Below are 26,109 nucleotides of genomic sequence, written 5' to 3' on the forward strand. Positions count from 1 at the left end.
TAGGGCACTAATATTCACAGCTGGTATCCAGGTTTAGTGAGTAGGACAAGACAACATTACTAATGGACTAGGTCACTAATATTCACAGCTGGTATCCAGGTTTAGTGAGTAGGACAAGACAACATTACTGAAAGACTAGGGCACTAATATTCACAGCTGGTATCCAGGTTTAGTGAGTAGGACAAGACAACATTACTGAAAGACTAGGGCACTAATATTCACAACTGGTATCCAGGTTTAGTGAGTAGGACAAGACAACACCACTCAAGGACTAGGTCACTAATATTCACAACTGGTATCCAGGTTTAGTGAGTAGGACAAGACAACATCACTGAAAGACTAGGGCACTAATATTCACAGCTGGTATCCAGGTTTAGTGAGTAGGACAAGACAACAACACTGAAAGACTAGGGCACTAATATTCACAACTGGTATCCAGGTTTAGTGAGTAGGACAAGACAACATCACTGAAGGACTAGGGCACTAATATTCACAAATGGTATCCAGGTTTAGTGAGTAGGACAAGACAACAACACTGAAGGACTAGGTCACTAATATTTACAGCTGGTATCCAGGTTTAGTGAGTAGGACAAGACAACATCACTGAAAGACTAGGGCACTAATATTCACAGCTGGTATCCAGGTTTAGTGAGTAGGACAAGACAACAACACTGAAGGACTAGGGCACTAATATTCACAGCTGGTATCCAGGTTTAGTGAGTAGGACAAGACAACATTACTGAAGGACTAGGTCACTAATATTCACAGCTGGTATCCAGGTTTAGTGAGTAGGACAAGACAACATTACTGAAAGACTAGGGCACTAATATTCACAGCTGGTATCCAGGTTTAGTGAGTAGGACAAGACAACATTACTAATGGACTAGGTCACTAATATTCACAGCTGGTATCCAGGTTTAGTGAGTAGGACAAGACAACATTACTGAAAGACTAGGGCACTAATATTCACAGCTGGTATCCAGGTTTAGTGAGTAGGACAAGACAACATTACTGAAAGACTAGGGCACTAATATTCACAACTGGTATCCAGGTTTAGTGAGTAGGACAAGACAACACCACTCAAGGACTAGGTCACTAATATTCACAACTGGTATCCAGGTTTAGTGAGTAGGACAAGACAACATCACTGAAAGACTAGGGCACTAATATTCACAGCTGGTATCCAGGTTTAGTGAGTAGGACAAGACAACAACACTGAAAGACTAGGGCACTAATATTCACAACTGGTATCCAGGTTTAGTGAGTAGGACAAGACAACATCACTGAAGGACTAGGGCACTAATATTCACAGCTGGTATCCAGGTTTAGTGAGTAGGACAAGACAACAACACTGAAGGACTAGGTCACTAATATTTACAGCTGGTATCCAGGTTTAGTGAGTAGGACAAGACAACCTTATGGTTGCCATTTGCGCTGCCATCATGCATGGTTGAATCCATTGAATGAACAAAACAACTTCTACTTAGTGAAAAGCAAAATACTCCAGACCTCAGGGCGAGTTCAAACACCGCCCCATCAACACAATGCACTTTCTCCCACATGGCTACGCACAGATGTGTACAGTATTTTAAAAGAACTTAATAAAGTCAATCAATCGAAGAATAGAAAGAGACAGTAGTCCACTACCAGACAGAGGTGTCCAGTTCATCGCTGGTGTGCTGGAGGTGATCCAGCTGTGCAAACAGGGGGAAGAGGACCTGCACTCCCCCGATGGAGTGGATGGCACTCTGGACCGAGTGGGTCACCACAGCCTTCACATCCTGAAGAAGGGAGGAATACATACACAAGGATCAGGGGTAGAAATACGGTAGAATCAGAACCCTATCAGAACCCTATGGACTGGAGACAAAGGCTGGGTCTTGTCAGGCTGCTTCTGCTTTCGTCTCAGGTGGAAAACAATGCGGATTGGAGGCGGTGTCACATTTCTCCCTTGTACACCTGGTGTGGTGTTGAAAACACAGTATAACTCCTCTGAACATCTGTCTCCTTTACAGCACTATTACACCTGTCGCTAACGGTGACGGGCTGAGTGGCGGGTGCGTTACCGCGACGTTGAGTTAGTCTCCAAGGCAACATGGCTCAGGTGTCTAGTCTGTTTACCCTGATGGGGGTTTTGCTAAATGAGTTCTGTGGATAGAATATTTTCGTGGTTTCTTACGGTCAGATCCCACAGCAGCTAAATGTGCTATTATGAGCAAGGCCCTTTTCCTCGTGTGTTTACGGTTCCGTCTACCAACTAAACAAGCCAATAGTCATTGTGAACACATACGTACAGGACACTAATCTACAGACACACGTCCATGAATGGAATACTAACAATGTGCTAACAATAGACGATGGGGTTTGGGTGTGTGTGTGTGTGTGCGCGTGCGTGCGTGCACAAACATACAGGCCGAGCTGCCTCAGAAAGAGAAAGGAGCTCACGCGTTGACTAAACGCGCTGTGAGGCTCAGAGACAAAACTCAATTACAGTGAGAGAGACAATTGGAGAATTCTAAGTAATTAAATAAAAAGGACAGCTGTGTGTGTGTGTGTGTGTGTGTGTGTGTGTGTGTGTGTGTGGCTGCCAAGGTCTTCCTAATGTGCCTTTAATCAGGCCTGCAGACGACCTTCTGCGATAAAGAAAGTCAAAAATATGGATTTGAATGAGAGTTGGAGAGAAATACATTTGTGAAGCACTTTCATTACAGTACTCGTCATCTAGTTGTTGCTACCTGGAATTTACATGGTAACAAGTAGCCATCAGAATGTCCCAATTTACTTGACCTCATAAATAAATGAACTCATCATCCTCAGTAACTACAAGGTCAAATAAAGTATTGTGTAATATAATAAAGTCCTTAAAGAAAACACCACCTTGGTTCAATATGGAAATGACTGGTAGGCAGATCTAATTCTGTAATAGAACAGGGTAGTGTTCTGTTCCCAGCCTGCTAGCCAGCCAGGTGCAGAGTGGTTCATTCTCACCTCTATCTTAAAGGAACAATCCACCCGAAAACACTCATTCCTTTCGTTTACAGTGTTAAATAACACGACTATGTGAGAACAATATTTTTTGTGAACAAATGTTTCATTTTAGCGTCATAATACGTTTGGTAGCAACATGGAAAATCGTTGTGGAAGTCTGTTGTAGCTCAAGTTTACGACAAAATCCACAATGCAATGCTCTCTATGGGCTGGCTGGATAGCTTGCTAGCAAACGTAGCTGCACACAATAATACCAAACACAAAATCAGCATGTGAAGTAGCTAGTCTGCTGTAAAATCCCCTAAACAAACTGCACTATCAATGTAGGAGACTACAACCTCACTATGTTCAACCTGCAGATCGATGTCAAATCAAATTATTTTTGTCACATACACGTGTTTAGCAGATGTTATTGTGGGTGTAGAGAAATGCTTGTGTTTCCAGCTCCAACAGTGCAGTAATATCTAACAAGTAATATCTAACCATTTCAAAAACAATACACACAAATCTACAGTAAAGGAATGGAATTAAGAATATATAAATATTTGGATGAGCAATGTCAGAGCGGCATAGACTAGGATACAGTAGAATAGGATAGAATACAGTACATACATAACAGATAGGGAATGCAAAGTATGTAAACAGTGACTAGTGTTCCATTATTAAAGTGGCCAGTGATTTAAAGTCTATGTATATGTGCCTCACCGAGTGGAGTCTGAAATTCGCACCAGCAGATATACTTTTGAGGAGATGGGAAAAGTTGCCCATGCTACATCAATGGGCCGCGCGGTGCATTCTGGGCGATTCTGGGACAAGGAGTTGGATACGTTCCCAACCAGCAGACTCGTTGGATTCCTATCTCCTTTCTCTAATCTCTATGACAACGGCACCATGCAATGCACTCTGGACTAAAGAGGCAGGCAAATGGGGAAAATGTGCTAGGCCCTCCAATAAAATTACACATTTCTAGAGGTAGGAATATCACAGAAATATGATCAGCATTCACATTGGAGAGAAGGTATCCTCCCGAATTATGCCTTCGGCCAGTATTGAAATCTGACATGTATGATAGACATTTTGGCGATCTAAAAGTCGTATTCCTATTAACTTCCAGTGTAGTGAGAGAGACTATCACGGTGCTACTTCATATGAGACAGATTTCTGCCTGCTTTAATGGCAATAATGGCAATGAAATCATGAAATGACACAGGGAAATCGATAGAACATCACTCAGAGATGCACGAAAACAATATAACATTCAAAATGGGTGAACTTTTCCTTTAATTAGAGGCAGATAGAGCCGGATGGAGGTGCTTCATTATCTGTCTGAAGGTGTGTGTGTATGTGTGTGTGTGTGTGTGTGCGAAGGTGTGGGTGTGCTTGGGTTACAGGTTAGGGCCAATAGGATTTTGAATGGAAATTAATTGTAGGTCCCCCGTGAAGATAGAAGAACAAAACGTGTGTGTGTGTGTCTGTGTGTGTGTGTGTGTGTGTGTGTGTTTCGGGAACAAGCAGCTGAGGCACCTGAGTAGGGGATAAGGATAACCTGCAGAAGTGCCATTAGTCAGGGTGGATTGATAACTTCTTTCAACATTGACTCGATGTCTAGCTTAGATGGTTTACATTCTGGTGCAGTAGCACTGCCAAAAACACATTTCTGTGCGTGCGTCCGTACCTGCAGCATGAGTGCGTGTGGCGAGTGGACGAAGATGGAGGCGTTGTCCTTGGGGGAGGACTCCAGGCACAGCTGAGCGTCAGTGGCGCGGGGGTTGTAGGAGAAGGAGATGCCGGAGGACAGCTTGCCGTCGTACAGTAGGGTCTTGTGGTGCTCAGCAAACAGGAGGTCACTCTCAGCCTTGTACTTGAACGTGCCCTGAGAGAGACGGCAGAGAGGTCGTGAGTGACAGGCAGGAGACTTGAGTGTGACTTTCATTTATATTTTTCTGTTCGGTTTAAACCTTACACACTACTAGTGATAGTCTGTAGTGTATCTTGAAATAATTCATGATAGGAGAAAGGAGGAAGATCCACAATCATTAATGTTTCACATCAAATTGATGAGTGCAGACCTTCCTTGTTTGATCTATTGGGGTATCCAAATGTCAGGGTGTTTTGGAATAGTGGGACTACTGAATACTGCATGATGACTGGGCTTTGCCTCTACCTACCTTGTAACCAGGCCCCAGCTGGTAGATGGCCAGGATCTGGGCTGCACTGAGGGCCTCGCCAAACAGATACACCGCCCCCATCTGACCACAGAACACACGGTCGGCGTCCGCCGTCTCTGACGAACCCAGGAAACACTTGTCGAAAGTCTGAAGGGAGGAAGGAAGGAAACAAGGAAGGAGAATTGAACAAGTGTTAATAAAGAGAACTATGACAACTCAAACAGCATGAATGAGTGTGAATCAACACACCATCGGCATACAGAGAACATACATTTCTATTAATCTGTTCTCTCCTGTATGTTTCCTAGAGCATGTGTAAATAGGCAGGGGATGAGCTTAGCATTGTTATCAAGGAGGGAGAGGTATCTCAATCAGCCATATCTACTGTAGGGTATCAAGGCCCTCTGTGACACTGTCACGCCAAGAGGATTGCATTAGAAAAGCATCTTCATTTGGCTAAAACTGGCATGAGAATCTTGTCTTCCGCACAAGAGCGAGAGAAAAATAATTCTTCCCTGTTACAGACCCAGTTCCATCCATGTGAGGAGACCGAGAGGCAGAGAGAGCGGCAGAGAGAGAGGCAGGCAGAGAGAGAGAGAGAGGCAGGCAGAGAGAGAGAGAGAGGCAGGCAGAGAGAGAGAGAGAGGCAGGCAGAGAGAGAGAGAGAGAGGCAGGCAGAGAGAGAGAGAGAGGCAGGCAGAGAGAGAGAGGCAGAGAGAGAGAGAGAGAGAGAGAGAGTGGGTTTCACCCCTGAGCCCTCTGTCAGCTGAGACAGTGATTATATCAATCAATCAGAAAGAGTGGGGCCTGTGGGGAGGTGCTGTCCTCTTCTAACAACCTGTACTGCAGTAACAATGGTTCTCTGTGGTATATCAATCATAACATATACCATACGTCTTTGTGTGGAAACTTTTTTATGCAAAGCACAATGGTTCAAATTGAAGTTTTCTGGATGGACAGCTGCAAGGCTTTCTTGTTGATTGATTGATGACTTCAGAGAAATGTTTTGATTGAAAACTGGCATCAAAATATACTTTTAGTTATACACATGCATAACAACCACTAGCACAACTTCTAGGTTCAGCTGTATTCCATTACACAGAATACATGGGTAAAAATGGATGTGTGATAGTAGAGGTTTGTGGTTACTACAGGAATAACATTATAACAACGATGATCAGTATAGTATGGATCGATTGCTACTTACGTCGCTGGTGTTGACGAACCAGGTGATTTCTCCGTAGGAGGCGAGCTCTCCATTGACGTAGCAGCTGATCTCACTGTTCTTCCAGCGGTTGTAGACGTGAACAATGGTCACCATGTACCACTGAAACAACAACACAGAACAACTTAACCACCATGGTCGCCATGTACCACTGAAACAACAACAACTTAACCACCATGGTCACCATGTACCACTGAAACAACAACAACTTAACCACCATGGTCATTATGTACCACTGAAACAACAACTTAACCACCATGGTCACCATGTACCACTGAAACAACAACAACTTAACCACCATGGTCACCATGTACTACTGAAACAACAACAACTTAACCACCATGGTCACCATGTACTACTGAAACAACAACAACTTAACCACCATGGTCGCCATGTACCACTGAAACAACAACAACTTAACCACCATGGTCACCATGTACCACTGAAACAACAACAACTTAACCACCATGGTCATTATGTACCACTGAAACAACAACTTAACCACCATGGTCACCATGTACTACTGAAACAACAACAACTTAACCACCATGGTCACCATGTACTACTGAAACAACAACAACTTAACCACCATGGTCACCATGTACCACTGAAACAACAATTTACCCACCATGGTCACCATGTACCACTGAAAGACACACAACAACTTAACCACCATGGCCACCATGTACCACTCACTGAAAGACAAACCAACAACTTAACCACCATGGTCACCATGTACCACTCAGTGAAAGACAAACAACAACTTAACCACCATGGTCACAATGTACCACTCACTGAAAGACACGCAACAACTTAACCACCATGGTCATTATGTACCACTGAAACAACAACTTAACCACCATGGTCACCATGTACCACTGAAAGACACACAACAACTTAAACACCATGGTCACCATGTACCACTGAAACAACAACAACTTAACCACCATGGTTGCCATGTACCACTGAAACAACAACAACTTAACCACCATGGTCGCCATGTACCACTGAAAGACAACAACAACAACCATGGTCAAAATGTACCACTGAAACAACAACAACTTAACCACCATGGTCGCCATGTACCACTGAAAGACAACAACAATAACCATGGTCAAAATGTACCACTGAAACAACAACAACTTAACCACCATGAACCACTGAATCAACAACTTAACCACCATGGTCACCATGTACCACTGAAACAACAACAACTTAACCACCATGGTCGCCATGTACCACTGAAACAACAACAACAACTTAACCACCATGGTCGCCATGTACCACTGAAACAACAACAACTTAACCACCATGGTCGCCATGTACCACTGAAACAACAACAACTTAACCACCATGGTCACCATGTACCACTGAAACAACAACAACTTAACCACCATGGTCACCATGAACCACTGAAACAACAACAACTTAACCACCATGGTCACCATGTACCACTGAAACAACAACACCTTAACCACCATGGTCACCATGTACCACTGAAACAACAACAACTTAACCACCATGGTCACCATGTACCACTGAAACAACAACAACTTAGTCACCATGTACCACTGAAACAACAACAACTTAACCACCATGGTCACCATGTACCACTGAAACAACAACAACTTAACCACCATGGTCGCCATGTACCACTGAAACAACAACAACTTAAACACCATGGTCGCCATGTACCACTGAAACAACAACAACTTAACCACCATGGTCGCCATGTACCACTGAAACAACAACAACTTAACCACCATGGTTGCCATGTACCCCTGAAACAACAACAACTTAACCACCATGGTCGCCATGTACCACTGAAACAACAACAACTTAACCACCATGGTCGCCATGTACCACTGAAACAACAACAACTTAACCACCATGGTCGCCATGTACCACTGAAACAACAACAACTTAACCACCATGGTCGCCATGTACCCCTGAAACAACAACAACTTAACCACCATGGTCGCCATGTACCACTGAAACAACAACAACTTAACCACCATGGTCGCCATGTACCACTGAAACAACAACAACTTAACCACCATGGTCGCCATGTACCACTGAAACAACAACAACTTAACCACCATGGTCACCATGTACCACTGAAACAACAACAACTTAACCACCATGGTCGCCATGTACCACTGAAACAACAACAACTTAAACACCATGGTCGCCATGTACCACTGAAACAACAACAACTTAACCACCATGGTCGCCATGTACCACTGAAACAACAACAACTTAACCACCATGGTCGCCATGTACCCCTGAAACAACAACAACTTAACCACCATGGTCGCCATGTACCACTGAAACAACAACACCTTAACCACCATGGTCACCATGTACCACTGAAACAACAACAACTTAACCACCATGGTCACCATGTACCACTGAAACAACAACAACTTAGTCACCATGTACCACTGAAACAACAACAACTTAACCACCATGGTCACCATGTACCACTGAAACAACAACAACTTAACCACCATGGTCGCCATGTACCACTGAAACAACAACAACTTAAACACCATGGTCGCCATGTACCACTGAAACAACAACAACTTAACCACCATGGTCGCCATGTACCACTGAAACAACAACAACTTAACCACCATGGTCGCCATGTACCCCTGAAACAACAACAACTTAACCACCATGGTCGCCATGTACCACTGAAACAACAACAACTTAACCACCATGGTCGCCATGTACCACTGAAACAACAACAACTTAACCACCATGGTCGCCATGTACCACTGAAACAACAACAACTTAACCACCATGGTCGCCATGTACCCCTGAAACAACAACAACTTAACCACCATGGTCACCATGTACCACTGAAACAACAACAACTTAACCACCATGGTCGCCATGTACCACTGAAACAACAACAACTTAACCACCATGGTCGCCATGTACCACTGAAACAACAACTTAACCACCATGGTCACCATGTACCACTGAAACAACAACAACTTAACCACCATGGTCGCCATGTACCACTGAAACAACAACAACTTAACCACAGCACTAGAATGAGATTATATTTCTATGACACCCTAAACACCTCACCAGTTTCACACATTTTTGTTGTTGTTGTTATAATGTTTTAAATTATAATTGAATTTACAACAATGGTAATGAAGTTACTAACACGATACAATGAATAATAGGCTATGTTATCATGAGTTTCACATTGGCAGCAGCAGACTGCAAACCACCAAAAAAAGCATTGGCCAGCCTTAATTTAGCCTGATTCCTGGCTGCCTTCACAGAGTTACCCTTATGAGACATGGGACATCACCCGATCAGCTCCTAAACCCCTTGGGCTACAATCCCACCTACATCGGCTGCTCAGATTTCTGTCAGACATTGGAAGAATCCAGTGAAATAGGTTATTAGAGTTACCAGGCAGACAGCTTGGGAGATAAGACCGACCGTGGAATACAGAGGCCTAAAGATAGAATGAGGTTCTGAGTCTGAGGAGGAAGTAGAGTAGCGTTGTTCCACTCCGGGGGATAACGAGTTTTAATTGGCCAGGGGCACCATGGATCTCACCAATGCTGTTGGGCTTGACTGGGTCTGGGTGCTATGGTCTGGCTGTGTGTCGTGCCCCATTACATCATCCCTCTCTCTCGTTCCTGCTATCCTTTTTTCACTGTTCTGCTCTGACTATACTGGCCCCCAGAGGAAGGACCAAATGACTATGCTTCATCCCAAAGGGCCTAGACGAGAGGGAAGTGTATGTGTACTATGCCTGCGTACAATTTGTTCTCTCTGTGTCCTATGCGAAAGAGAACATGTTTGTGTGTCCTACTTAGCACGTGTTTCTATGTTTTATGAGTGCTAGGTTTGTGTGTGTCTCTCCCACAGGACCGTGTCTGTCTGTCGACCGGCCTCGCCGTCTGCCTACCTTCTGTGGTTTGAAGTCATATTTCACACAGTGCTGGAATCCCTTCCCCTTGGACTTTAACGAGGTCACAATCAAACAGCCGCCCACAAAGTGTGCAGAGTATCCCAGACCTTTGTTGGTGCGAAAACTACAGGAAGAGAGGGAAGAAAAATAAAAAGAGACAGAAAAAACAGATTTCAGTTAGTGAGCGTGACGGCTCACTTTAACACAGCCTGACACTCAAGGGCAGACGGGGGTTGAGACAAGTCAATCTGCCAATAAATCATTCAAACATACAAATTTCAAAAACACTTTGAAAACGGAGGAGAGACAGAGATGGCGAAAGCCTCAATCATTTGTCAACTTCACAACAAATTCCCATTTGTGGGTGTCTGTGTTCTGAGCGATCAGGGGCCCCGGCGGTCGCTGTGTGTGATTTAGTGAACTAATCTCTTTTTAAAAAGGGCAGAGTCTGAAGGAGTTTTACTACAGACTTTTCTGCCTCCAGCTGGCTGGCTGTGTGGGGTTGGTTATCACTTTCAGAAGGCCCACCAAACAGAAGGCCCACCAAATCCCGGCACATCAATTAGATTTTTTGACAGAAATTAATTATCGGCTGAAAATAGGAACGAGTGAGGCACTGATTTACTGTCCCTGAGAGAGGGAGGGAAGAATGGAGAGAGGAAAGAGTAAGGGGAGAGAGAAAGAGGAGAGAGAGAGGAGAGAGGAAAGAGTAAGGGGAGAGAGAGAGAGGAGAGAGAAAGAGCGAGAAGGAAGAGAGAGAGAGAAGGAAGAGAGAGAGTGGTAAATGGAAACGGAGAGGCATTGCATCAATATGCCTACTTCATCTGGTAATGTGTGTGTGTGTGTGTGTGTGTGTGTGTATTAAGCCTCTATTTGATGTCAGTTTTTTTTTACTATTTGGGGATGACTTCATCCTACAATTTTGATGAACAAGGGGAAAAAAATCAAATAGCTTTCCTTGGCGTGCAAATACAGTACACACACACACACACACACACACACACACACACACACACACACACACACACACACACACACACACACACACACACACACACACACACACACACACACACACACACACACACACACACACACACACACACACACACACACACACACACACACACACACACACACACACACACACACAGAAAGGGAACTAAGGGATGAGCCAAATTCTATTTGAATACACCTGAATAATATTGGATTATCCATACAAAATTTATGCATGGGTATCTCAAGTCAGGATATGAGTAGAGACGTCATTTGCATAGAGAAGGAGAACAAATCAAGCAGCGGTAAGTTGTGTCAGTGTTACCACAATGATTCACCATTTAGGATGCAAGGTCAGTCTGCAGTCGCCGAGTGCAGTGGAGTTGATCTCCAACATGGACGCCAGGTGTATGTAACTCACCAGTACAGGTAAGGCTTGTCCTTGTCAACATTGATGTTGTTGATTGGATCCATGCGGAGCCACGTGTGGAAGGTGAATCCACTCTGGTACGGCCATTTGGCTATAGGGGGCAGAGCTATAGCCTGTGAGGAGACAAACGGTGAGCTCAATGAGTTGAGAAAGAATGTTTTAGAAATAGGATAGTGAGTAGTGTGACCAAGACTACAGTGGGTCCAAGAAGGAAGGGATGGAGTTGTTCATGTGTGTGTCTATCCAGAGGGCTTCCTGCCTCATTAGCCAGATTCACAGCAAGGGGAAGGCGTGTGCTTAGCGTGCAGCGGAGTCTGAGCACACACTAATCACAGACTCTCTCAGGGCGGCCCAGAGCTCACCCTCACCAAAGGGCACCGTCACCATGGCAATGGAAGGGTACACAGAGATATACAGTGCACACACACACACACACTCTCTCTCTACATACAATGTGAGTGTTCCAGACAGCAATTGTAAGACAAAATGTGAGCAGACATGATTCTCTCTATAGTTAGCTATCTAGCCCAGGTACTGTACATGAAGTTACAGTACCTGTACGTGGCCATGTACCATGGCCACGTACAGGTGTAGACAGCATTCAGGTGAGACTCATTGAGAAAATAGAAGGGCAAAGGTCCTAGACGGAGATACACAGTTAAAACGTAGCATACACAAGGCTATGACGTCGTCCTTCATGAAAACTTAGCCGACATCGCCTAAGATATGAGATCACAGCTGAGACTTCGTCTGATAAGTTGTCATCCTTCATTACCTTGAAGAGCATCTTAACTGAGTTAGTGAAGCTAAGTCCACACTTTTAAACCCATTGATACCAGGAAGTGTATTAGAAAACTGCTCTATTTTAAGAGAGGGGTATAACAGAACATTCCCAGGGGACTTATATGTTATTCTTTCACTCACTAAATCACATGGCTGGCTGGCTGAATGGCTGGATAGATAAAAAAGGTATTGGAAAAAGCAGCTTAGGGATTGCTGCTATGAGAAGGAAGGGGTGAGAATGAGTTCGGAGACGGCTAGGAGCATTAGAATGAAGGGAGGAGAAGAACAGAGGGAAGACTGCTAGGAGCATTAGAATGAAGGGAGGAGAAGAACAGAGGGAAGACAGCTAGGAGCATTAGAATGAAGGACTGAAAAGAACAGAAGGAAGACAGCTAGGAGCATTAGAATGAAGGGAGGAGAAGAACAGAGGGAAGACGGCTAGGAGCATTAGAATGAAGGGGGGAGAAGGAGAACAGAGGGAAGACAGCTAGGAGCATTAGAATGAAGGGAGGAGAAGGAGAACAGAGGGAAGACTGCTAGGAGCATTAGAATGAAGGGGGGAGAAGGAGAACAGAGGGAAGACAGCTAGGAGCATTAGAATGAAGGGAGGAGAAGGAGAACAGAGGGAAGACGGCTAGGAGCATTAGAATGAAGGGAGGAGAAGAACAGAGGGAAGATGGCTAGGAGCATTAGAATGAAGGGAGGAGAAGAACAGAGGGAAGACAGCTAGGAGCATTAGAATGAAGGACTGAAAGAACAGAGGGAAGACGGCTAGGAGCATTAGAATGAAGGGAGGAGAAGAACAGAGGGAAGACGGCTAGGAGCATTAGAATGAAGGGAGGAGAAGGAGAACAGAGGAAGATTAGCTAGCATCTGTGCTCCTCCTCTCTTCCCATGCTGATTATTCAACACACACACAGAAACACAGTATGACCCAAGCTACATATGGTTGGTAAACCTTGGCATTATAGGATATAGAAGCCAAGATGTGTGCTGGGTCAGAGCTTATAGGCAATTCAGGATGCATTATCTTAGTTATTGCAAATGCGTCCGGCCTTGGATCATGTGGGAAGTCGAGCACAAGAGGATGTAGCCCATTTAGAAGCTATCCAGAGGTGCTGTAAATACCACTACCTTATCGTAGGCACTGTGTTCACCGAGACTCATACCAGTCACTACAAGTCTGACACAACTTTTACCTTACATAGTGCACTACTTGATCAGTGCTTAGGGGAATAGTGTCGTACCAGGTGTAGCGTCAGACTGTAGTCTAGTTGGGTGGTGAGTACTGTCTTCTAACGATCAGTCTGAGACTCCGGTATACATGTGGAGGTGTATTGAGTTGTCACTGTACTCACAGCAGCACTCTTCCCTGGGAAGCTGAAGAAGGAGTCAGGTCCGTTCCGGTGGGCCATGCTCCTCAGGACAGACAGCAGCTTCACCGCATGGGGAGGCTGGAGGGAAGAACACGCACAAGATGAGAGGCCACAGACTTTGATGAGGGTGCACCGCATACACAAGTACTTTAATGTAAAGCCACAGTGCAGTCGGGAGAGTATTCAGACACCTTCCCTGTTCCCACATTTTGTTACGTTACAGCCTTATTCTAAAATTGATGAAATACAAAAAATCCTCATCACCTCTACACACAATACCCCATAACGACAAAGCAAAAACAGGTTTTTATACATTTTTACAAAGTCTTATTTACATAAGTATTCAGACCCTTCACTATGAGACTAATTTGGGCTCCGGTGCATCCGGTTTCCGTTGATCATCCTTGAGATGTTTCTACAACTCGATTTGGAAAGGCACACACCTGTCTATATAAGGTCTCACAGCTGACAGTACATGTCAGAGCAAAAACCAAGCCATGAAGTGGATGGAATTGTCTGTAGAGCTCCGAGACAGGATTGTGTCGAGGCATAGATCTGGGGAAGGGTACCAAAAAAATGTCTGCAGCATTGAAGGTTCCCAAGAACACAGTAGCCTCCATAATTCTTAAATGGAAGAAGTTTTGAACCACTAAGACTCTTCCTAGAGCTGGCCCCCTGGCCAAACTGAGAAATCGGGGGAGAAGGGCCTTGGTTAGGGAGGTGAACAAGAACCCCGATGGTCACTCTGACAGAGCTCTAGAGTTCCTCTGTGGAGATGGGAGAACCTTCCAGAAGGACAACCATCTCTTCCGCACTCCACCAATCAGCCCTTTATGGTAGAGTGGCCAGACGGAAGCCACTCCTCAGTAAAAAAAAGGCACATAACAGCCCGCTTTGAGTTTGGCAAAAGGCACCTAAATGACTCTGACCATGAGAAACAAGATTCTTTGGTCTGATGAAATTGAACTCTTTGGCCTGAATGCCAAGCGCCAAGTCTTGAGGAAACCTGGCACCATCCCTAAGTTGAAGCATGGTGGTGGCAGCATCATGCTGTGGGGACGTTTTTCAGTGGCAGGGACTGGGAGACTAGTCAGGATCGAGGGATAGATGAACGGAGCAGAGAGATCCTTGACGAAAACCTGCTACAGACGGCTCAGGACCTCAGACACACAGCCAAGACAACGTAGGAATGGCTTCGGGACAAGTCTGAATGTCCTTGAGTGGCCCAGCCAGAGTCCGGACGTGAACCCGATCGATCTCTGGAGAGACCTGAAAATAGCCGTGCAGCGACGCTGCATCCAACCTGACAGAGCTTGAGAGGATCTACAGAGAAGAATGGGAGAACCTCCCCAAATCCAGGTGTGCCAAGCTTGTAGCGTCAAACCCAAGAAGACTCGAGGCTGTAATCGCTGCCATAGGCGATTCAACAAAGTACTTATGCATATGTGATTCTTTTTCATACATTTTCTAAAATGTCTAAAAACCTATTTTTGCTTTGCCATTAAGGGATATTGTGTGTAGATTGAGGAGGGGAAAAAACAATTGAATCAATTTTAAAATAAGGCGGCAACGTAACAAAATGTGGAAAAAGGCAAGGGGGTCTGAACACTTCCTGAACATGTTCAGGTTCACATGCAGGTAAGCAAGCAAAACAAACACACCAACATCTCCACAACTACAGAGTCCAGGTCTATTATTTTCTGCTTTTCTATATTGACCTCTACTAACCAACTCAACATCTTGTTGAGAACTCGCTAGAGACATTATACTGAGGATGCAGTAGTTCTGTTGATCTACTTTACATTCCCGTTGATGCTGCAAGGTCACCCGCTTCAGATCAGAGCCCACGGAACCGTGATCAACGTTGATAAACTTCCATAATATATTTATGAGCTTTTCTTCCGACAAGGCCTCTGTCAGTTTAATTTCTGTGGAGGAGGCAGTCAGCATATCACACTGTGTGTCACTCTGTTCAAATCCTGTGAGGGAGAGACTCCTGATAGACGCATCATCTCTTGCCAACCCCCTCACATAATATTTCACAGAGCTAGCAGAGTGTCTGTGTCTGTGTGTGTGTGGACTGAAATGGAATCAGTGGATAATTCATGGTACAACCTACTAGATCTGCTGTTTTTACGCAAGGGCTACTGTACTGTACTGACTAGGCAAGACTGCCCAGGCTGTCTTCCCATTGTACTGTACTGACTCCACCTTGCTAGGCAAGACTGTCCAGGCTGTCTTCCCATTGTACTGTACTGACTCCACCCTGCTAGGTAAGACTGTCCAGGCTGTCTTCCCATTGTACTGTACTGACTCCACCCTGCTAGGTAAGACTGTCCAGGCTGTCTTCCCATTGTACTTTACTGACTCCACCCTGCTAGGTAAGACTGTCCAGGCTGTCTTCCCATTGTACTTTACTGACTCCACCCTGCTAGGTAAGACTGTCCAGGCTGTCTTCCCACTGTACTGTACTGACTCCACCCTGCTAGGTAAGACTGCCCAGGCTGTCTTGGTGGAAAACTACAAAACCCAGGTTGGAAAACAAATTCTTCTTCAACTTTATAATCACTAATATATCTTAAGTATAGATACTATTTTTAACTAATGATAGTACTATCCTATTTATGTTCAACTGTTAAATGTGTGTGATTTAATTCCAAACACTGATCTAAGATCAGTTTACCCTCTCCTTAAATCGTAACATTACCCAGTAGAAGGTAGAATGATAAAACTGCCTTCATAAATCAGAGCTAAGAGGCAACTTCCTCCTCAAGTTATTACACATGAACAATGCAGTAATGTTTTTTGGATTAGCCCAATAGACAGCGATGGTGTGTTTGCACTACACAGTGTGATGTATGGTACCAGAGCACAGAGAGGCTAAAAGGACATGTACAGGCAACCAGTTGAAGTGTTGCTAGCACATTCCCCATGTTCTCTACAAGACAAATATGACAGGGCGGTACGGTATGAAGGTTAGACTAGTTGTGTTACCCATTGGCCTTTCTCTCCTTGCAGTTTGCTGAAGAACAACTTCAGCTCCTTGACTGTGATGCTGTAGCTGGCCAGCACCCCTAGCATGTCCACCATCAGGTCTGGAAGAGGGAAGGGACACACACAGGTTAAACATGACATATGTGAAGAGGGGAAACTGACCACACCCTAACAATGGACTTGAACAGAGTCCAAGTGAAAAGCAAAACATATACAGAGTGATGTTCCAGAACCTCTATAACCAAAGTAACATCGTTGTGTGACCTCTTGTTACTTGGCTAATAAAACATTTTATGGATTGATTACAAGTAGACCAAAAACACTTCACACTAAAGAGGACATCGAAAAAGACTTAAATCAGATATTCAGCACTTAAAATACTATGCAAACCAAATCACCTTTTATTTGTTAAGTACACATATCTTCATGTTATGGCAAATGTGGAGAAATGATATGCTGTTCCCCATCAATGTGTTTTTTTATTTTACCTTTATTTAACCAGGTAGGCCAGTTGAGAACAAGTTCTCATTTACAACTGTGACCTGGCCAAGATAAAGCAAAGCAGTGTGACACAGACAACAACAGAGTTACTCATGGAATAAACAAGCATACAGTCAATAACACAATAGAAATAAAAAAAATCAAGTCTACATACTGTGTGCAAACGGCATAAGGAGGTAAGGCAATAAATAGGCATTAGTAGCGAAGTAATTACAATTTAGCAAATTAACACTGGAGTGATAGATGTGCAAGTAGAAATACTGGTGTGCAAAAGAGCAGAAAAGTAAATAAAAACAATATGGGGATGAGGTAGGTAGATTGGGTGGGCTATTTACAGATGGGCTGTGTACAGCAGCAGCGATCGGAAAGCTGCTCAGATAGTTGATGTTTAAAGTTAGTGAGGGAAATAGAAGTCTCCAGCTACAATACATTTTGCAAATCGTTCTAGTCATTGGCAGCGGAGAACTGGAAGGAAAGGTGGCCAAAAGAGGTGTTGGCTTTGGGGATGACCAGTGAGATATACCTGCTCGAGCGCGTGCTACGGGTGGGTGTTGTTATCGAGACCAGTGAGCTGAGATAAGGCGGAGCTTTACCTAGCAAAGACTTATAGATGACCTGGAGACAGTGGGTCTGGTGACGAATATGTAGCGAGGGCCAGCCGATGAGAGCATACAGGTCGCAGTGGTGGGTGGTATATGGGCCTTTGGTGACAAAACGGATGCCACTGTGAAAGACTGGATCCAGATTGCTGAGTAGAGTGTTGGAGGCTATTTTGTAAATTACATCGCCGAAGTCGAGGATTGGTAGGATAGTCAGTTTTCCTAGGGTATGTTTGGCGACGTGAGTGAAGGAGGCTTTGTAGCGAAATAGAAAGCCGATTCTAGATTTAATTTTGGATTGGAGGTGTTTAAGATGAGTCTGGAAGGAGAGTTTACAGTCTAGCCAGACACCTAGGTATTTGTAGTTGTCCACATATTCTAGGTCAGAACTGTCCAGAGTAGTGAAGCTAATCGGGCGGGCGGGTAGTGAACGGTTGAAAAGCATGCATTTAGTTTTACTAGCATTTAAGAGCAGTTGGAAGCCACGGAAGGAGTGTTGAATGGCATTGCTGCTCATTTGGAGGTTTGTTAACACAGTGTCCAAAGAAGGGCCAGATGTATACAGAATGGTGTTGTCTGCGTAGAGATGTATCAGGGTATCACCAGCAGCAAGAGCGACATCGTTGAAAAATACAGAGAAAAGAGTCGGCCCGAGAATTGAACCCTGTGGTACCCCCATAGAGACTGCCAGAGGTCCGGACAACAGGCACTCCGATTTGACACACTGAACTCGATCTGAGAAGTAGTTGGTGAACCAGGCGAGGCATTTGAGAAACCAAGGCTATTGAGTCTGCCGATAAGAATACGGTGATTGACAGTCGAAAGCCTTGGCCAGGTCGGTGAAGACGGCTGCACAGTACAATCTTTTATCGATGGCGGTTATGATATCGTTTAGTACCTTGAGCGTGGCTGAGGTGCAACCGTGACCAGCTCGGAAACCGGATTGCACAGCGGAGAAGGTACGGTGGGATTCGAAATGGTCAGTGATCTGTTTATTAACTTGGCTTTCGAAAGACTTTAGAAAGGCAGGGCAAGATGAATATATGTCTATATGTGTTTGGGTCTAGGGTGTCTCCCCCTTTGAAGAGGGGGATGAACGCAGCAGCTATCCAATCTTTAGGGATCTCGGACGATAAGAAAGAGGTTGAACAGACTGGTAACAATGGAGGTGGATCATTTTAGAAAGAGAGGGTCCAGATTGTCTAGCCCAGCTGATTTGTACGGGTCTAAGTTTTGCAGCTCTTTCAGAACATCTGCTAACTGGATTTGGGTGAAGGAGAAGCTGGGGAGGCTTGGGCAAGTAGCTGCGGGGGGTGTAGAGCTGTTGGCCGGGGTTGGGGTCGCCAGGAGGAAAGCATGGCCAGCCGTAGAGAAATGCTTATTGAAATTCTCGATTATCGTGGATTTATCGTGGTGACAGTGTTACCTAGCCTCAGTGCAGTGGGCAGCTGGGAGGTGCTGCTCTTATTCTCCATGGACTTTACATTGTCCCAAAACTTTTTGGAGTTGGAGCTACAGGATGCAAATTTCTGTTTGAAAAAGCTAGCCTTTGCTTTCCTGACTGACAGCGTGTATTGGTTCCTGACTTCCCTGAAAATGTGCATATCGTGGGGACTATTCGATGCTATTGCAGTCCGCCACAGGATGTTTTTGTGCTGGTCGAGGGCAGTCAGGTCTGGAGTGAACCAAGGGCTAAACCTGTTCTTAGTTCTACATTTTTTTAAAGGGGCATGCTTATTTAAGATGAGGAAATTACTTTTAAAGAACGACAAGGCATTCTCAGATGACGGGATGAGGTTAATATCCTTCCAGGATACACGGGCCAGGTCGATTAGAAAGGCCTGCTCGCGGAAGTGTTTTAGTGAGAGTTTGACAGTGATGACGGATGGTCGTTTGACCATGGACCCATAGCGGATGCAGGCAATGAGGCAGTAATCACTGAGATCCTGATTGAAAACAGTAGAGGTGTATTTGGAGGGCAAGTTGGTCAGGATAATATCTATGAGAGTGCCCATGTTTACAGATTTATTAGGTTTGTACCTGGTGGGTTCCTTGATAATTTGTGTGAGATTGAGGGCATCTAGCTTAGAATGTAGGACTGCTGGGGTGTTAAGCATATCCCAGTTTAGGTCACCTAACAGAATGAACTCTGAAGATAGATGGGGAGCAATCAATTCACATTTGGTGTCCAGGGCACAGCTGGGAGTTTGAGGGTCTATAACAAGGGGCAACAGTGAAAGACTTATTTCTGGAGAGAATAATTTTTTTAATTAGAAGCTCAAACTGTTTGGGCATAGACCTGGAAAGTATGACAGAACTTTGCACGCTATCTCCGCAGTAGATTGCAACTCCTCCCCATTTGGCAGTTCTAGCTTGACAGAAAATGTGACAGTTGGGGATGGAAATCTCAGAATTTTTGGTGACCTTCCTACGCCAGGATTCAGACATGAGTGTGCTAAAGCAGTGAGTAAACCAAACGTAGGGAGGAGGCTTCTGATGTTAACATGCATGAAACCAAGGCTTTTTCAATTACAGAAGTCAACAAATGAGAGTGCCTGAGGACACGCAGGGCCTGGGTTGACCTCCACTTCACCCGAGGAACAGAGTAGTAGGATGAGGGTACGGCTAAAGGATATCAAAACTGGTCGTCTAGTGCGTTGGGGACAGAGAATAAAAGGAGCAGATTTCTGGGCATGGTAGAATAGATTCAGGGTATAATGTACAGACAGGGGTTTGATGGGGTGCGGGTACAGTGGAGGTAAACCCTGGCACTGAGTGATGATAAGAGAGGTTGCATCTCTGGATGTGCTAGTTATGCTGGGTGAGGTCACCGCATGTGTGGGAGGTGGGACAAAGGAGGTATCTGAGGCATGTTGAGTGGGACTAGGTGCTCCGCAGTAAACTAAAACAATGATAACTATCCTAAACAACAATATACAAGGCATATTGACATTTGAGTAAGACATAAAGCGAGGCATAAAGCAATCAAAAGGTGTTGATTGGGAGATCTGGCTAAGACAACGGGTAAGACAACAACAGCTAATCCGCTAAGACAACAACAACAGGTAAAATGGCGATGAATGGGCAGAGAGGGTCAGTTAACTACACACAAAGCCTGAGTTCGAGGCTGGGGCCAACAGATAAACAAAACATAAACAAAATGGAGTACAGTGATTAATGAACAGTCCAGCAGGCATCAGCTATGTAGCCAAGTGACCATAGGGTCCAGTGAACAGCAAAGATGGAACAGGGAAGCCGCTGGGTAGTCGTTACTACCTAGCAAGCGGGAGACATGGCGTTTAAAGTTAGCAGGCCGGGGCTAGTAGAAGCGCCTGCTCAGACGTCCGGTAAAGGCCGGTTGAGGGCACAGCAGATGGAGTTACGTCGGCAGACCAGTCATGGTGGAACGGCGGGGCTCCTTATCGACGAAGGGTCCAGGCCAGTTTTGCGAAAGAGGTAATGTAGTTGTAGTAATTTTCTTTGCTAGCCGGGAGATGCACCTGGCTCGCGGTTAACTGGTGCTAGCTTCGGGACAGGGGCGTTAGCCACTATAGCCACTTGGTAGCCGCGATGATCCGATGCAAAGGTCAGGGGGGGGGGGGGAATAGAACATCTCTTCTCTGTTCACTGAGATGAAAATGGTCCTCCTGGCATTAGCCAGTAATGTGTATTGATTGGCTTATCAATGCACACTCCCCCTGGCATTCAGCCTATAATAAGACACATTACTGGCTAATGCCATGGAGGACCATTTTCATCTCAGTGAACAGAGATGTTTTATGGCCTCCCAGAGCGACCTGGGGCATCAGAGGACTGACACACACCAGCCATGGAAGGAGAGGGAGAGAGCCCATCTGATCTAACAGCCTAATGCCCGTTTCACACTACTGAGCCAAGCCGAGTCAAAACATATTGCAATGGCCTGGTTACACCATAATTGACGGGGACGTGCTGAAAGGACGACGTGACAAGAACATATCAGAGCAAGTGCAGTCGGTTCGGGTTGGCACATTAGTGTAAAAAGAGTTTATCTGTCGGTCTGGCCTGAACTACATGTTCATGTTGACTGGCTTTGTCTGTCTGGCCTGACCTGCATGTTCATGTTCCCTGGGTTTGTCTGTCTGTCTGGCCTGGAATGCATGTCCATGTTCCCTGGTTTTGTCTGTCCGTCTATCTGTCTGTCCTTGGACTGCATGTTCATGTTCCCTGGGTTTGTCTGTCTGTTTGAACTACATGTTCATGTTGACTGGGTTGTCTGTCTGGCCTGGACTGCATGTCCATGTTCCCTGGGTTCGTCTGTCTGTTTGAACTACATGTTCATGTTGACTGGGTTGTCTGTCTGGCCTGACCTGCATGTTCATGTTCCCTGGGTTTGTCTGTCTGGCCTGACCTGCATGTTCATGTTCCCTGGCTTTGTATGTCTGGCCTGGACTGCATGTTCCTTGGCTTTGTCTGTCTGGCCTGGACTGCATGTTCATGTTCCCTGGGTTTGTCTGTCCGTCTGTCTGTCTGGTCTGGCCTGCATGTTCATGTTCCCTGGGTTTGTCTGTCTGGCATGGACTGCATGTTCATGTTCCCTGGGTTTGTCTGTCCGTCTGTCTGGCCTGGATTGCATGTTCGTGTTCCCTGGGTTTGTCTGTCCGTCTGTCTGTCTGTCCTGGACTGCATGTTCATGTTCCCTGGGTTGGTCTGTCTGGCCTGGACTGCATGTTCATGTTCCCTGGGTTTGTCTGTCCTTCTGTCTGTCTGTCTGTCTGTCCTGGACTGCATGTTCATGTTCCCTGGGTTGGTCTGTCCATCTGTCTGTCTGTCTGTCTGTCCTGGACTGCATGTTCATGTTCCCTGGGTTGGTCTGCCTGGACTGCATGTCCATGTTGACTGGATTTGTCTGTCCGTCTGTCTGTCCTGGACTGCATGTCCATGTTGACTGGGTTTGTCTGTCCGTCTGTCTGTCTGGCCTGACCTGCATGTTCATGTTCCCTGGGTTTGTTCGTCTGGCCTGGACTGCATGTTCCCTGGGTTTGTCTGTCTGGCCTGGATTGCATGTTCCCTGGGTTTGTCTGTCTGGCCTGGACTGCATGTTCATGTTCCCTGGGTTTGTCTGTCTGGCTTGGACTGCATGTTCCCTGGGTTTGTCTGTCTGGCCTGGACTGCATATTCATGTTCCCTGGGTTTGTATGTCTGTCTGTCTGTCTGGCCTGAACTGAACTGCATGTTCATGTTCACTGGGTTTGTCTGTCCATCTGTCTGTGTGTCTTGGACTGCATGTCCATGTTCCCTGGGTTTGTCTGTCTGGCCTGGACTGCATGTCCATGTTCCCTGGGTTTGTCTGTCTGTCTGGCCTGGACTGCATGTCCATGTTCCCTGGGTTTGTCGGTCTGTCTGGCCTGGAATGCATGTCCATGTTTCCTGGGTTTGTCTGTCCGTCTGTCTGTCTGTCTGGCCTGGACTGCATGTTCATGTTCCCTGGGTTTGTCTGTCTGTCTGGCCTGGACTCCATGTTAATGTTCCCTGGGTTTGTCTGTCTGTCTGGCCTGGACTGCATGTTAATGTTCCCTGGGTTTTTCTGTCTGTCTGTCTGGCCTGGACTGCATGTTAATGTTCCCTGGGTTTGTCTGTCTGTCTGTCTGGCCTGGACTGCATGTTAATGTTCCCTGGGTTTGTCTGTCTGTCTGGCCTGGACTGCATGTTAATGTTCCCTGGGTTTGTCTGTCTGTCTGGCCTGGACTGCATGTTAATGTTCCCTGGGTTTGTCTGTCTGTCTGGCCTGGACTGCATGTTCATGTTCCCTGGGTTTGTCTGTCTGTCTGGCCTGGACTGCATGTTCATGTTCCCTGGGTTTGTCTGTCTGTCTGGCCTGGACTGCATGTTAATGTTCCCTGGGCTAATGGTTTCATTATGCTAAGGCTGATTATCCTGCTCTGCCAGGCCAGTGGTCAATCATTGAGCTTTAGAATAGTTATTTTGGCCTCATTAGTAACTGGGTGAGAGTCTGGTGAGTGATTGAGGCTGGTGATTGTGTCTACTGACTGGTGTGGGAGTCACTTCTCTGACTGGGCAGTGGGTTAGCGCGAGGCTGAGTAGTGGTGTCAGGTCTGCACACACACTCCTAATCTAATGATGATGATGATGCGTGTGTCTTTCGGTCTATCTGTCCGTCCGTCCATGGGTGTCCGCACTTCCTCAGTGCTTTAGTTGCTGCAGGACAAAGTAGTCTCTTTTCAGACACACACAGAATAGTGCCGTTAGCTGGCTAGGCTTGATGAGGGAAGGTGAGGAGCATTAGACAGCGCTATCTCACTTCCTCATTCTAAGGGTGATACCTGTACAGTAGGGAATCATTCGGACTGAGGCAGTGGTCATTACTTTGGATTTAAAAAGGTAGAAAAACACAGGACTTGGAGAACCACTGGACAATGATTATGACTGAGACAATCATCCACACTCCAGGGGAACTAGACAACCCTGTAGGTAGGTGTCAGCATGCTAAATACTGTACTGAGGACTGGGGTGACCTCATTACTTTGGAGTGAAATGACTTTGGCCTCTGGTGTTACTGTGGCAGTACCTGCGATCATGCTGTCAGTGTGGGCCACGCGGTCCAGGACCAGGTTGATGAGGGCCGTGTCGGTGCAGGCCTGCAGGTTCCTCACGCTCTTCTTCAGGATAGCCGTGAAGATGCTCCACACCTCCGCCTGGCACGTGGGCTCACACTGGGAACCAGACATAATAATAATAATAATGGATCCGATTTAGAAAGAGATTTGCCAGATGCTCAAAGCGCTTTACAATCCTCCACCGCTAACATGTACCCATAGAAATAGGCCTACAATTACTAGAACGGGGATCCCCATTCAAGTCAATGAGACCACGATGGGTGGACTGGCAGAAAATCTATTTCTCTCTGTGTATTTCTGTGTGTGTACAGCCACAACTCATGCACCATAGATTATATTATACATATTGTTCCATTTCATTTTGTGTGTGTAGCACCCACCTTGTCCAGCAGCTCCACCATGCACACAATGCTGTCCTTCTCCTGGATAATGAAGTTCATCTCCAGGTCAAACTGGCCCCCCACCAACTAGAGAGCGAGAGAGCGAGAGATGAGGGTAAAATAGAGAGAAAGAGAATTAGAGGGAGAGAATAAGAGAGCGAGAGAAAGTGAGAAAGAATGAGATAGAGAGGATTCATCAACCTACGCAATTCAAAAGCACAGAGTCAAAAATCTCCAATGCAATTGGATTAGCATATGCCACTGAGCTTTTCCCCTCACACCTATTTATGTCCTTTTTTTAGGACATAAAACCCCTGGCACAGGTTCCTGGGCCACATCAACTGCATAACCAAATCCCTGGACCAAGCTGGACAGTGTTTTTCTAAACAGCTGCTCCTCTGTGGATCAGGCCTGCTGGACAAGTAGATTAGAGGAATGGGTTGAGCTTTATTGCGCCTAGCTTCTATCATACTGCTGTTACCTATCCAATCCAGTTGTCTCAGATGTGTACAAGGATGTGAACAATGGAGCAGGCTGGGCTTCAATACAGAAAGATGCTCCACTCTCCTCTGCCCTATTTCACCTCAATGCTGTCTGTTATATTCTGTAAAGACAAGTGAACAAGGGCACAGCAAAGGGTAGTTATTCCTCCCTGAAATGAAACACATCCCGGATGATAAAACCCTGCCTGGTCCTGAGCAGGGTATGTGAGCGGAGTTGAGAGCTGGGAAATCCCACTCATGGAGACCGCTCTGGCACTCCACATCCTTTCCAACCGCTCCACACAACAACAAAAAACCTGCTGCTTGAAAATCACTCCATTCATAAAAATCACTTAATTTACCCCTCTTTACCCCTTTTCTCCCCAATTTCGTGATATCCAATTGGTAGTTACAATCTTGTACCATCGCTGCAACTCCCCTACGGACTCGGGGGAGGCGAAGGTCGATAGCCATGCGTCCTCTGAAACACGACCCTGGCCAAGCCGCACTGCTTCTTGACACACCCGGACGCCAGCCGCACCAATGTGTTGGAGGAAACACCGTCCAACTGCGACCAAAAGACAGCTTGCAGGCGCCCGGCCCGCCACAAGGAGTCGCTAGAGCGCG

At 45.7% G+C, this 26,109-nt stretch overlaps 1 protein-coding gene across 5 annotated transcripts in view; it reads right to left on the reverse strand.

Annotated features, from left to right (window-relative positions):
• The window catches only part of LOC110497375 (lipopolysaccharide-responsive and beige-like anchor protein), a 328,302-nt gene that overhangs the window by 264,934 nt on the left and 37,259 nt on the right, over positions 1–26,109 (reverse strand). For all 5 annotated transcript variants that reach the window (XM_036954299.1, XM_036954302.1, XM_036954301.1 and 2 more), the window contains exons 2-11: positions 25,001–25,087; positions 24,572–24,716; positions 16,904–17,004; positions 13,892–13,987; positions 11,742–11,863; positions 10,322–10,448; positions 6,364–6,483; positions 5,157–5,303; positions 4,664–4,861; positions 1,648–1,781 (exon numbers count right to left, since the gene is read on the reverse strand). In XM_036954299.1, coding sequence (XP_036810194.1) covers positions 1,648–1,781; positions 4,664–4,861; positions 5,157–5,303; positions 6,364–6,483; positions 10,322–10,448; positions 11,742–11,863; positions 13,892–13,987; positions 16,904–17,004; positions 24,572–24,716; positions 25,001–25,087 — 1,277 coding nt within the window. The remainder of the gene's footprint in view (positions 1–1,647; positions 1,782–4,663; positions 4,862–5,156; positions 5,304–6,363; positions 6,484–10,321; positions 10,449–11,741; positions 11,864–13,891; positions 13,988–16,903; positions 17,005–24,571; positions 24,717–25,000; positions 25,088–26,109) is intronic.

Source organism: Oncorhynchus mykiss, chromosome 19, assembly GCF_013265735.2.
Source record: "Oncorhynchus mykiss isolate Arlee chromosome 19, USDA_OmykA_1.1, whole genome shotgun sequence".
Classification (NCBI taxonomy): Eukaryota; Metazoa; Chordata; class Actinopteri; order Salmoniformes; family Salmonidae; genus Oncorhynchus; species Oncorhynchus mykiss.